General features: G+C 39.3%; 1 protein-coding gene across 1 annotated transcript in view; it reads left to right on the top strand.

Annotated features, from left to right (window-relative positions):
• LOC124796215 (tyrosine-protein kinase Dnt-like) overlaps window positions 1-11069 on the top strand; it is a 232588-nt gene extending 221519 nt beyond the window's left edge. The window contains exons 11-12 of the mRNA XM_047260309.1: window positions 4902-5038; window positions 8920-11069. Of these exons, the coding sequence (XP_047116265.1) occupies window positions 4902-5038; window positions 8920-9031 (249 nt within the window). The 3' untranslated portion in view covers window positions 9032-11069. The remainder of the gene's footprint in view (window positions 1-4901; window positions 5039-8919) is intronic.
• The last annotated feature ends 1422 nt before the right edge of the window (window positions 11070-12491 follow it).

Genomic DNA, 12491 nt, shown 5'->3' with positions numbered 1-12491 from the left:
ACGCGTAATTCCGCTTTAAAAATTATGTTGTTTATAGTGGAAACAAACCGTCGCTTTTCGTCGACACTCGGTGTCATGAAAGAGTTGAAGAACAGTATTTGTTTGTGATGATTCCAGTTGCACAATGCAAAAACGAAACTACAAATATCTGCTGAAACATCAGAGAAATTCGCCTGACGACTCTTGGCAGCTAAAAAACTATGATCACTGCTATTGTAAGATCTAATAATTCTTTGTGGTGTAGCGGCACGTGACATGATAATAAACGTATATAAAAGGGGGAGGGACGAATGAGTTATAACTGTAGCAACACTTATCTGTATAAAGTCATCAGTCTTCTGATTGGTTTGACACGGCCAATATGTTGGTCTCATAGTAGCACTTGCGCCCCACGTCTACAGTTACTCATTAGATATATTCCACTCTCTGATTTCCTCTACAGCTCTTACACCTTTACCTCATTCACATCCCTCTAGTACGACGGATAGCGTTACATATGTCCTATCATCATGTGCCAACCTACTGTCAATGTTTTCCCAAATTTCCTTTCGTCGCCAATTCTCACTGCTTATCTTAAACGCCGACATAATTTTCTGTATCCTTTGCAGCACCACATCTGAAACGCTTGGACTGTCTTCCGTTCCGTTTTTGTCATAGACCCTTTTCCGCTACCATACAATTCTATGTTCCCGATTTACATACGTAGAAATTTTTTCCTCAAGTTAAGGCCCAGTGACGATACGAGCGACGGGTGTAAAGATCCACAGCACTAGCAACTTTGACAAGAGGCAGATGGTTACAGCCCGTCAGCTGCGAACAACCATCTTGGGAAAAACAACGCAGGTCTACTGTTAACTTGCTTTTGTAGTGAAGCATACGGAAAGTGGTTAAGGACGGTGAAACGGCGAGTAGACGACGAGGTTTGGGGCATCCAGCCTCATCACAAAACGTGCGATTGGGAGCCTTGTCCGCCGATTAACCCTTCGGTTCACGTGTGAACGACACCCGATATCCACATGATTTTCCTACTCTAATTTCATCTGACTGGGCCGGATGAGTTCGAGCCATTTTCATCCGTCAGCTTCAGCCATCACAGGTTTTCAGTTACGCGAGTTGCACTCTTAATGAAACATTACTATAGCCTGGAGGACACTCTTCAATCACGCGAGCACTACTGCTACAGTGTGAGACAAAGTAAGTGTATGTTACTTTATTGTTTTCCTAGATTGGATAGAACTTTCATGTGCGTAGTTTTAGGCTCATCGAAACCAATTACAGTTAATCTGCTTTTTGCCTAGAATACTTACCTAAGAAAAGGACACATTCTCTTTAATTTGTTTGTGGAATCAATGTCAATGTTGGTAAAATACCTAGGACTGAGTGTAGCAGAGATCCTGATGCATTACTGAATCGTTCCATGAGCTGAGCGACGAAGATCCCGACAGTGATACAGCTGACTCTGAGAACAAGGACTGTGTACATGAAAGCGCTCATGATTTAGGAAAGGAACAAGACATAGCGGAAAATTATGATTTTGAATCACAGGAAGAAGTAATTAAAGAGGACGTATTTCTTTTAGGGAAAGATGGAGTAGCTAAATGGAGGAAAAATAAATAACCTTCCAGTGATAGAGTAAGAGCTTGTAATATTATTACGTTTTCACCTGGACTCCAAAAATGAAGCTCGTATAACTAAGATAGAAATAGTTATTACGGAGTTTTATTGAACTGTAATATAATACTCATTATTACATCATGTACGTAGTAACATTTACATCAATGAAGTTCATGGCTATTCTTGCAGAGAAAGGGATGCTAAAGAAACAGATTTTATACAGATCGATGCTTTCATTGGTTTGTAGTATCTGTGTGGATCCCTGAGATGTTCGATAAAGAGTTAAAGAAAGTTGTGTGATAACTCAAAGGGCAACGTACTTGAATTGTGCTACTTATGCTTAGTGAAATCCGAGTCAGTTTGCACTTGTGTTTTCTGAGGTTTGACAGTATCACTGATGGAAGTGTTCGCAGGGAGAATGACAACTTGGCAGCTGTCAGAGAGACACTGGAGCTATTTACGAACAATTCCCGAAAATATTTATCAGCAAGAGAGTATCGTATTTGTGTATTGTATTTAGATTTAAATAAAACACTGCTAATATAATTCATACACACCGTTCAGAATGTCCAAATACAACGTTTATGTTTTGCATAACATCTATCACAGCGCGAGTGACTGTGTCATGAATTATCGCTCGAGTAATGGAGGGTTAAAGTAGGAAAAGCAGCGATGTCTGGTGGATTTGACACCTGAGTACAATCATAGTGAAGGCGCAATTCTTTCGAAGCACGCAGGTCAGCGTGCTTTGTTGAACATGGGGTTCTGCTACAGATCACCCCTGCATGTTACCATGCTGACCGACGACAGTTGCAAAGGGCACATCATCATCGGCATTAGACCATGGATCAGTGGCGATTAGTCCTTTGGTGAGATGAATCACGTTTTTTGTTACACCAGATCAATCGTCGTGACCGGATTCACCATCATACAGCCAAACGGTTTCTCGAAATTTGCACCGTGCTACTGACGCAGGCCGGTGGAACATGTTATGCTATGGGGGACATTCACCTGAGCTTTCGTGTGGCTTGTAGGAAAAAAATTCCATCGTCACAGCTGTGGATTACGTGAATGTTATTGAGGGCTACCTACCTCTCTTCTTGCTTGTCTTCCTTCAAGGCGATAGCATCTTACAGCAGTCTGTATCATAAGGCCATAATCGACCTGCAGTAGTTGGAGAAGGTTGATAGTAAACTCGCGTTGATGTGTTGGCTACAAAATTTTCCGACCAGGACCCGATGTTACCCAGCTGCGACCCTATAAGGTGCCAGCCTCCCGCAGACAAACCACTATACCATAATTTGTTGAGTGTCCCGTGCATTGACATGTGCTCAACATAGATGCGGAATACAATCAGGTACTCGTCGAATCCATGCCACGAAGTATCACTATTGCCTTGCTTTCCAATGGTGGACCGATATGCCATTGAGCCGAAGCTCTAGTCAAGAGGGACGAAAAATGGGTGAAGTTTGGAATTTTTTTTTGTTCAAGGAATGGTTTTTATTAAAATAGGGGTTTTACCACTTTAACAGCCTTACATTCACGAGTGAAAAAAATATTTTTGGGACAACAAATTAAAAACGGCGGCTGTCGCCTTTGCCAAAGTATACGCCTCGCGACGCGTTAGTTTGCGTGAAGCGTTGTATAGACTAGTTTCTGTTTCTGAAAGCCATAAAATAGACCTGTATTAAATTAGAATAAATTTTGGATGGGAGGCATCACATTGGGTTTTAGAAAAAAACCTCAAAAAATTAAAATGGCCTCTATGTGAAAAACGTGTTTTTTTCACATGTTTCTCTAATTTAGATTCATTAATTAATATATTTAAATTTCTAATAAAAAAGCTGTCACTAAGACCCCCTACGCGTTAGTATCTTTCACTTAAGTAACAAATCAAGTGAACGGATTACTCTGTCGAGTTTCTATAGAGCTTCGAGCGCTGGAAAATGATGTTTCGAAAAAAAACGTGTTTGAAATTTGGGTAATAAAAATAATATTGTTTCAAAACTTAGGGTTAATTTGCGATCCCAGAATCATAGAGGCATACTTCCTAGTTCTCTCAATTGCTCTTGTTGGGAATTTGGTGCAATATTTTTTTAATCCAGGCTGTATTAACGAACTGAGACAGTCCATGCTTCCTGGCGGCCATACGTTTCCTGTCAAATAACTCCGCGAAGTTTTCGCTGTTTGTCCCTATGACTATTACTAACAAGTTAATGTTCTTCGTAATACATGAATAACTTTCATTGACTATACCGGCAGCAGTATAAGGAGTTATTGCAACAGTTTTTGCGCCACAAGGGAGAAGTTTCAGCACCGGTTTCCAAATGCGTGCGCTTAAGGTCTCGTTGTCATTTTGCATACTGGCAGAGGTGCAGCTTTTAAGCAGATTTTCATTGGACAGAAATCCGTATACAGGCCGAATCTTTTCTTGAACTAGTTCATCGAGCGCCTACAGCTGTTTGTATTTGGATCGGCGTACGGTTCCAGTCAACCTTCTGTAGCTTCTAAAACACTTGCACAACAAAAAATTCTTTTACAGGCGATCTTTATGGATGCAAATTATGTAAAAGAAGAAACGCAGTTCTTTCAACAGTCTTGGCCGAAACCTCCCATTAAGCAGATGGTCATAATGTTTTGTCTCAGTAGTAGGATACGTGTTGCATAGGGATAATGTAGTTTCGCAAGTTAGAATAACTTTCTGTATCTGTCAACTGCTGTAGCTTGGGATAAGTCGATCTACTTGTCAATAAATTACTATTGTAAGTATTTATACAGTAAAATTCTGTTTCAATTGCCAGTAATTTTCTTAATTTATTCCACGACCGGTTTCTGGGCTTAAAGCTTCATCCTCAGATGCTACTAAATAATTACGAAAACAGAAATGTGTGATGATCACAACAGTCAATCACTGGGGATCACACCCACGTTCAACAAACGTTAGTCGTACTGTCCAGGTAGGGATTGTGGTTGCAGGTCCTACGCTCCCATTCGTTTGTTGAACGTGGATTTAATCCACAATGATTGACTGGCTCGACGTCCGTTCATTTATGTTGTCACAACTATTTCGTGGCACCTGAAGATGAAGCTTTAAGCTCCGAAACCGGTCGTGGAATAAATTAAGAAAGTTACTAGCAACTGAAACGCATTTTTACTCTATAAGTGCGTTCCTCAGTTGCGAATGTTCATATGTTCAAACTGCGTCCAGCCTAACTAGGAGTGGTTCACAAAGTGGGAAAACCAGTTCTGTGCCCTCACAGCGTTTTTTGTTGTTGTTGCTGCTGCAGTGGGCGTTCGGCGTGCTTCTGTGGGAGCTGACGACGCTGGGCCAGCAGCCGTACGTGGAGGTGGACCCCTTCGAGATGAGCGCCTACCTGCGGGACGGCTACCGCCTGTCGCAGCCGCTCAACTGTCCGGACGAGCTGTGAGTGGCCCCTCACCTCTACCTACACCCGACTTACTTCTGTCTTGGGCTGTCAGCGTTTAATACCCAGTTTAGAAATCTTCAAAGGATAACCACGAACTTCAAAGCAGGAGGATCGATTAAAAGACAGCATTAGCGCTCGTGGAGGTACCTTAGTCATATGTATATGCAAATTGTCTAAAGAGCGCAATCCAGATAACGAATTTATTTATTTTCAATGACCATTTTGAGCCAGCACGGCATTCTTCTGATTTAAAAACTCTTTGCAACAACTATTGACGACAAGTAACAGTTTGTGCGATTAGTTATTAAATCTAAAGGTGGCATATACTGGCTCAAACCAGCCAGGGAAAACGAATAAATTTGTTATCTAGACACTGTTATTCAGACAAAGGGGAGGGGGGGGGGATTTCTGACAAACAGCTGAGTACTTAAAATCTTATTTTTCTCAGGTGATTAGAGCCGTATGTGAAAGTTATATTCCTTAACAGGTTTCCTGCATTATACCCTCTCCCGTTTGATACTTTTCCGTCATCTGAGTCTTTATTTCCTTTTCCACGTTGTCTATCCATCGCATTCATTATATTCATCTCTGTGTGTCTCCAATTGCCCTACGTTCATAAATCTTTTCTGTTCTATAAGAAAACTGTTTTAGAACATGTCTAAACCAAGTTATTCTCTTACTTTTTTTTAATTGAACTTCCAATATCAGCTCCTGGTGTAAGGTGACCCAACTCACCATTTGTTCTACACCGCCAGGTATCATTACTATCATTAAAAGGCCCATACACTTACCTGTCCACATCAATATTAAGTACTCTCATGTTGTTCGTTCATTTTGATAATATATCTAAAACTACTCATATGTACTCCTGATACTATTTGCCCCTAAATAAAAATAAGACACAGCAAGTTGTTAACAGCACCTTACTGCAGTTTTATCATGCATATCAATGCTGGTAAAAATCTCTCGAGCTTCCAACAGCGTCATGTGGTTTAAAATCCAAGAGCGGAGTACTGTTAGGCCATCGTCAAGTTGTGACACGTTACAATGGCGAAGGAGGACTCGGCCGTGAGCGCGTACATTTTAAAAAATATGACGCGGTTGTAAGCTCGAGAGAATTTTACCAGTACATATAGCTGTGGAACCATGCACTGGTATATGGTAATACTGTTTTAGTGTTCCTATAGTAACGTTAAGACAGCTATTACTTTTTTTTATAACGGAGGCTGATGTATTTTACTCTGGCAGGAAATATATGCTTTGTAGAATATACACGTGAAATTGCCACTTTTTACCACACGGGGCCTTGAGTCTACACACAAACTATTCGTGTGTGTAGATGTAAACTGATCCGTCAAGCTAGGGCTGCTTTGACATTGCCCGCGGCCCGTAACACTTGAACTTCTGGGCCTCTAGTCAGAAATATGTGCTCACAATTCTTACGCGTATTATTACATATTGTGTGAGAATTCGCCGTGTACTGAAGTTTTCGGTCATTATTTTGAAGCATCTACAGGCACAAGTCACTTCTATTTTTGAACCATTATCCGACCAAAATCATTCAAGGTAAGAGCATAAAACTAACTGACCATCACAGTTGATTTTTGGTAGCTCCATTCACTTAGCATGAAGGAAACTTGTATTCAACGAAATGAATAGTTAGATGTCACTCTGTGTCTTGTGCCCCTAGTTGTTAACTTCCTCAGGTGACAGTGCAGTAACGTGTCAAGTCTGGAACATTGTGGGGGCAAGTGTTGATCCCATTGCTCGAATTACAGGTAAATAGAACTGACGGTTGCTGGCCGTTTTACACTCTGACTTACCGTAGACTGTCCCGAAATTGTTGCGACCATGGCAGTGTGAGGTCAGTGGAACATGTGCTATACGCAATATGTTAATACGAGTGCATTTCATGGATGGTATAGAATTTTTCACACGTTTCTCGGAAGTTCTTCTCCCAGAGGCTTCGTTAGAAGAAAGACTTAGTCCATTGGAGGGATGTGCGAGACTCACTTGGCTGAATGTTTTGTCTTTTCACGGACAATTATTGTCATTCATAAAAGTTTCTAACGCTCACAAACGAATACACTGCATTCTGTTTACGGAACTGGTCTTAGCGCTACTGAACTGTGCACTTTGGTGAATCGATGTTAAGGTCTTATATAATCTCATACTTCGTGAGAGATGGAGAATATTGTGGAAAGACAGTCTCACTCAAGCATTCTACAGTTACTTGCTGAATGAGTTTGTGATGGAAGAAGAGAACTGATGTGTTTCAAGAGGTACGTTCGCACTGCTGAGTGTGAAGAGCACTTGTGACAAAGTTACCAAGTCCAGATTCGTGCCACGGTATGGTGCACAGCCAAACTTGCTCTGAAATTTCTACCAAGAGCTTTTGATTATCACTGCTCTTGTAAAGTTATATCAAGCAAAAGGATGCTACGATTAAGGAGTTTCTGGGTTAGGTGCTTTAAGGGGGGACGTTGATGAATAACCCACACTTTTTCCATAATGCACCAAATTCACGATTTTGGAGATATGGCAATGGAATTTTGTACCACGCTTTCCGTGAAAGTAACACATTTACATATAAAATCCACTGATTATATATATTCCACTTTATTTGAATTAAATTTGAAGTTTTATTTTCCAAAAATAATCTATGTTTCTTTTCCTCAGAAAGTATTCAAGAGATTTCTACAAAAAATTCTCTGTTTCATCTCTTTATATGTTGTAAGCTTCTCTCATGAGGTTTCTGGAATAGGTCAAATAGGAGAATTTTCATAATTTTTAAATTATAATTCCGCAAGTACAATTTTAAATTCATGCACAATTTCTAGCACTTTGCTCCATATCTCAGCTTGTAATCATAAGTTCATAATTCTCTTGAGACAACCTTTATTAGACTTTCAAAAACATTTGTACAAAATTTAATAATTGTAGCATTGATAGAATCTAAGGAATAGGTACATGTACTTTAAAAAACAAACTTTTCGGGAACCGCAATTTAAAGTTCAACCTAACTTTTTTCCTTATGTCAGTTCTTCAGAGGGCACCATATTTGTACTCTGAGTCGTCTTTCCCTTCAAGGCTTCTCTTCTGATTTCTTGTTATCTGTCTTCTTTCCTTTACCAGGTCTTCAACTGACTTTTCAGCTGCAGAGACGCTCTGTAAATATATTTTTCGCAGGTTGTCTTCAGTAAAATTTCCTATCTGGAAGCCCATTCCTTCTAATACGTTCATTCTCTCGACGTTCCCATCGTTAAATACAAAAACTGCATCATAAGTTGCAATTCTGACAACTACAGCAGATGCTAATGTGTGCTTAGGGCATCGTTTCCGTATGAGTGAATTTAGATACTTATTTGGATTTTGGATTTAGACATGAACACTCTTTTTAAGTAATGCAGGATCGGCCAGAAACCTGTAAGTGGGCTTGACAAGATCCAGAATACAATTTGGAAGCCTCTCCTTGTGAATGTAGGGGTTGTTATCCCTCTGAGCTGAGCTTGGAGTGGTAGGGAGGCTGCGTCACACGGTTAGTTAATTTTCAGGCACTTCAGATGCGATTTAAGCATTGAAACTTTGGGAACTTTTTGTCCATGAGTTGTACTAACAAATACAAAATAAATCGAAAATTGACATTTTTGGTCAATTTCATCAATGTCCCCCCTTAAAAACAACACGACAGAGAACTTTCGTCCGTATCCTCTATGAAATTGTGCTCCAGCGTTAATGACCCCGTGGACGACGTTCAACCCTTATCCTCCACGTTTCTTTTTTATTCTACAGATCTGGCGTTTTGCTTGATAGCAGCGATAGCAAATGTCTAATGGAACGACTCTCATGTGTATCTTCGCTCTTGTGTATTTCGCAGGTTCACTTTGATGGCGTGGTGCTGGCTGTCGAAACCTGAGGACCGCGTCACGTTCAGCCAGATGCTCTCTTGTTTGCAAGAGCTGTACACGGCGCTAGGGCAGTACATCTAAGAAGACGCCGACCGGCAGAGCTATTTTTGTAGAGTGCGGCGCCACGTGATTTGAGCGTAGAGACGGCAGAGGTGCTCGCGACATCACTACGTCGGCGTTTCATGTCATGAGTAAAACGTACTGAAGCCTGGAAATATTGCACTTGTACACATCTAATTAAATTTGCCGTAAGGAGATATTTTGTATAGGCAGCCGTTAGTCAGATAATGTGATGTTTGTGATAATTCGAACTATTTTGTATTTTTGTAGATTTTGTTATGATAATGACTATTTAAAAAAACGGAAAAATATTGAGAATGTTAGGCGATAGCCAACACACTAGACTGGACGTTCTACGTGTATGGTTTAAAGAAATGGGAGACATGTATCTAGCAGGATGACTTGTTCCATGGACTGCCCGAGAGAAATATATGGCAGACAGAAGGCTTTTTTATGAAAATATATTTATTCGAACAATTTCATTGTGTTCATATCAATGTGGTCTTTTGATTTTGTGCTGCAGCACCCATTCGAAATGTGAACATGTTTCTCACAATTACTGAATGTGCTACTCCTTTAGAAGTGGGAAGAGTCGTAATGGAAAATTAAGGATTTGAGATCAATTAAGGTCCTAGGCTAAGAACTGACTCAATATTTAAAGATGTGCCATATATTTTTGGGTGTAATTTTAAGTGAACTGTTGGAATTCGTTACGACTGTGTAATGAAAAATAATTATGTTATGGAACAGAAAGGGCCTAATTTTGTGCAATAGTTTAGTTTTATTCCCGTAAGGAGAGTCAATGGTATAGTTTATATTTAAAGAGAAATTTATTCAAATACATTTATTTCAACACAGCATGAAGTGATATTTCACAACACTGACAGACAACACTGTAACAAGATTTTTCCTTTATTTCCCTCGATGTGTCGCAAGCATGCCTGAGCTGCTCATATACTTGAAGCAACGTATCATTTTTACTGAAGAAATTAACGCAAATAACTGGAAATTCATCTTCACAGAATGAACAAGCTCTTCATCTTTCACTGTCTTTGTGTTTCGGTTTATTACTCACTCGAATTTTTCTATCAAACACTTGGATCTTTCAATATCTGGTATTTCTGTGCTTTGCGTAATATATCTGTACTAGTGGCTCAAATTTCATCCTTGGCATAAGAAAGACAACATAATTCCTCTCATACAATATTCATTGCTGCTACCTTCAGAGTTGAAGGATTTAACGCCTCTCCTTCTCCAGCAGTATCACCTACGTCTCTTTCGTTTTATAACTATTAAGCGTCCTTCCTACCAGTACTTGCAGTTTGTTTAAGGAATAACAGGGTTGTTGGTTGGAATGTATCATAAAATGTAATGTAATTACTGTAAACGTTTGTTAATCATTAATGCGGAATATTAAACATATAATTCAGAAGTTTATTGTAATGTTCGGAGTTTTTATTGCATGATATCGAAAAATTTGTGTCTGATTGTTAATGTAACTACAGCTAGACTTATTTGGTGTTATTATATCTGTGCGTAAAGTACAATGCGAAACATATGGACTTAGTTGTTCAAAGCGAAATGGCATCACATACTGAAAGTTCATTCTTGTTTGCAGTTGCAAGTCAGCACCAAAGACCCTCTATATAAAATAACCTCAACAACACCCTAAGCACTGCAGGAATGCACCTCTTCTCAATTAATGTGGAATATATCGATTTCTCTCTGTCTGTCTAGAGGCTATTTCGCTTTTAATTAGCCTATATACACGTATACTTTGGAACTATAATATCCTGATTGGTGTTCTTGTAACCGTCGTTGTATTCTTATCGCCCATTGATGTTTATTGAGATTTGTATATTGTTTTACAAATTATATACTGTATGTATGTGGACTCTCGCTGCATGTGACTACCTCTGTTGTAATATTGGTAGAATAATTTAATTTGTATGTACATCATTGTTCAGTTCAAGAAATCATGTACAATACAATTTGTACTATGTTATTACAGACATTTTACATTGTGCTATCTTGTTCAGATCAGTTCTGTCATTCAGGCATTATCCTGTATTTCTTTGTTGTACACTTTATTTATCGTTGTTCTGAACGCTAATTGTTTCTTGTTGCAAAATTATGAGTTTATTTAAATTAAAATCAATAAACTAAAAGTTTTTATTTATTTGTTGAAGCATGTCCTTAATAAACATATATTGGATGTGTGCTATAGAATGTAGCCCCAAAACGTATGAGACAACAGTTGCAATGTAGATATTGCTGGCGTAAGTAAGTACGTTGTGAAATATAAGGGAAATACAGTAGAGAAAGACTCAACGTTCTGAAGAAACGGGCCAAAAGGGTGTACAGTATCGAACGTTGTACAGAACCTTTGTATAGGAGCAGATAGCAACTCCGTTCATCGTATCTTGGGTATGAAGTTCTGTCCTCCTGAGCTCCAGGGCTCTATGAATTCCCTGCCAGATTCTATAGTGAATTTTCGGCTGAGTTGGCCCCTCTTCTAGATAGAATCCACTGTAGGTCCCTTGAACAATAACGGTTCCCAGTAGTTGGAACAAACCACAGGTCACACCTGTTTACAAGAAAGATAGTACAAGTGAGCTACCAGACCACTGTCCGATACCCTTGACACTGATTTGTTGTAGAATCTTACAACATACTCTGACCTAAAACATAATGAGGTATCTTCAACAGAATGACCTCTTCCCTGACAGTCAACATGAATTCCGAAAATTCACACCTGTCTCACATCAAAGCAGTCATGTAGACGCAGTATTGCTTGATTTACGAAATGCATTTGAATCAGTGACACTGTCAAAAGTTCGACCATATGGAGTATCAAGTGAAATTTGTGACTGGACTGAGGACGTTTTGGTAGTGAGGACACAGTACGTCATCGTGGATGGAGGGTCATCTTCAGATGTATAAGTAACTTTGATTGTGCCCCAGAAAACTGTGTAGGGATGCTTGCAGTTTATATTGTGTATTAATGATCTTGGAGACCATATTAACAGTAAAATCAGGATTTTCACAGAAGATGATGTTATCTGTGATGTAGTACTGTCTGAAATAATCTGCACACATATTCAGTCAGACCTTCATAAGACCACAGAGTGATGCAAAGATAGGTAATTTGCTTTAAATATTCAGAAATATAAAATTGTGCACTTACAAAACGAAGGAACGTAGTATTCCATGACTATTATGTCAATGGATCACAGCTGGAAGCGAATAGCTCATACAAATAGTTGGGGGTGTGAAATGGAGCCTGCAGAGTGTTGGTTCACTGAGCATGCAGAGATAAATGAAGCTGTGATTGCTTTTAAAATATATGAGAGAAGTAAATATGTTTCTTCCTCTCCCAAAATATAATGTGTTAGTTTGTAATTGTCAAACGTACTGGGACAAATGTTGTGTAAGATTTTGTTTGCCTTTAAAACCTTTGTGAGGAATAGGAGCTTGTCTC

The sequence above is a fragment of the Schistocerca piceifrons genome, chromosome 1 (genome assembly GCF_021461385.2).
Source record: "Schistocerca piceifrons isolate TAMUIC-IGC-003096 chromosome 1, iqSchPice1.1, whole genome shotgun sequence".
Taxonomy (NCBI): Eukaryota; Metazoa; Arthropoda; class Insecta; order Orthoptera; family Acrididae; genus Schistocerca; species Schistocerca piceifrons.
The sequence above is the reverse complement of the archived record's forward strand: the minus strand, read 5'-3'. Positions and strand labels throughout refer to the sequence as shown.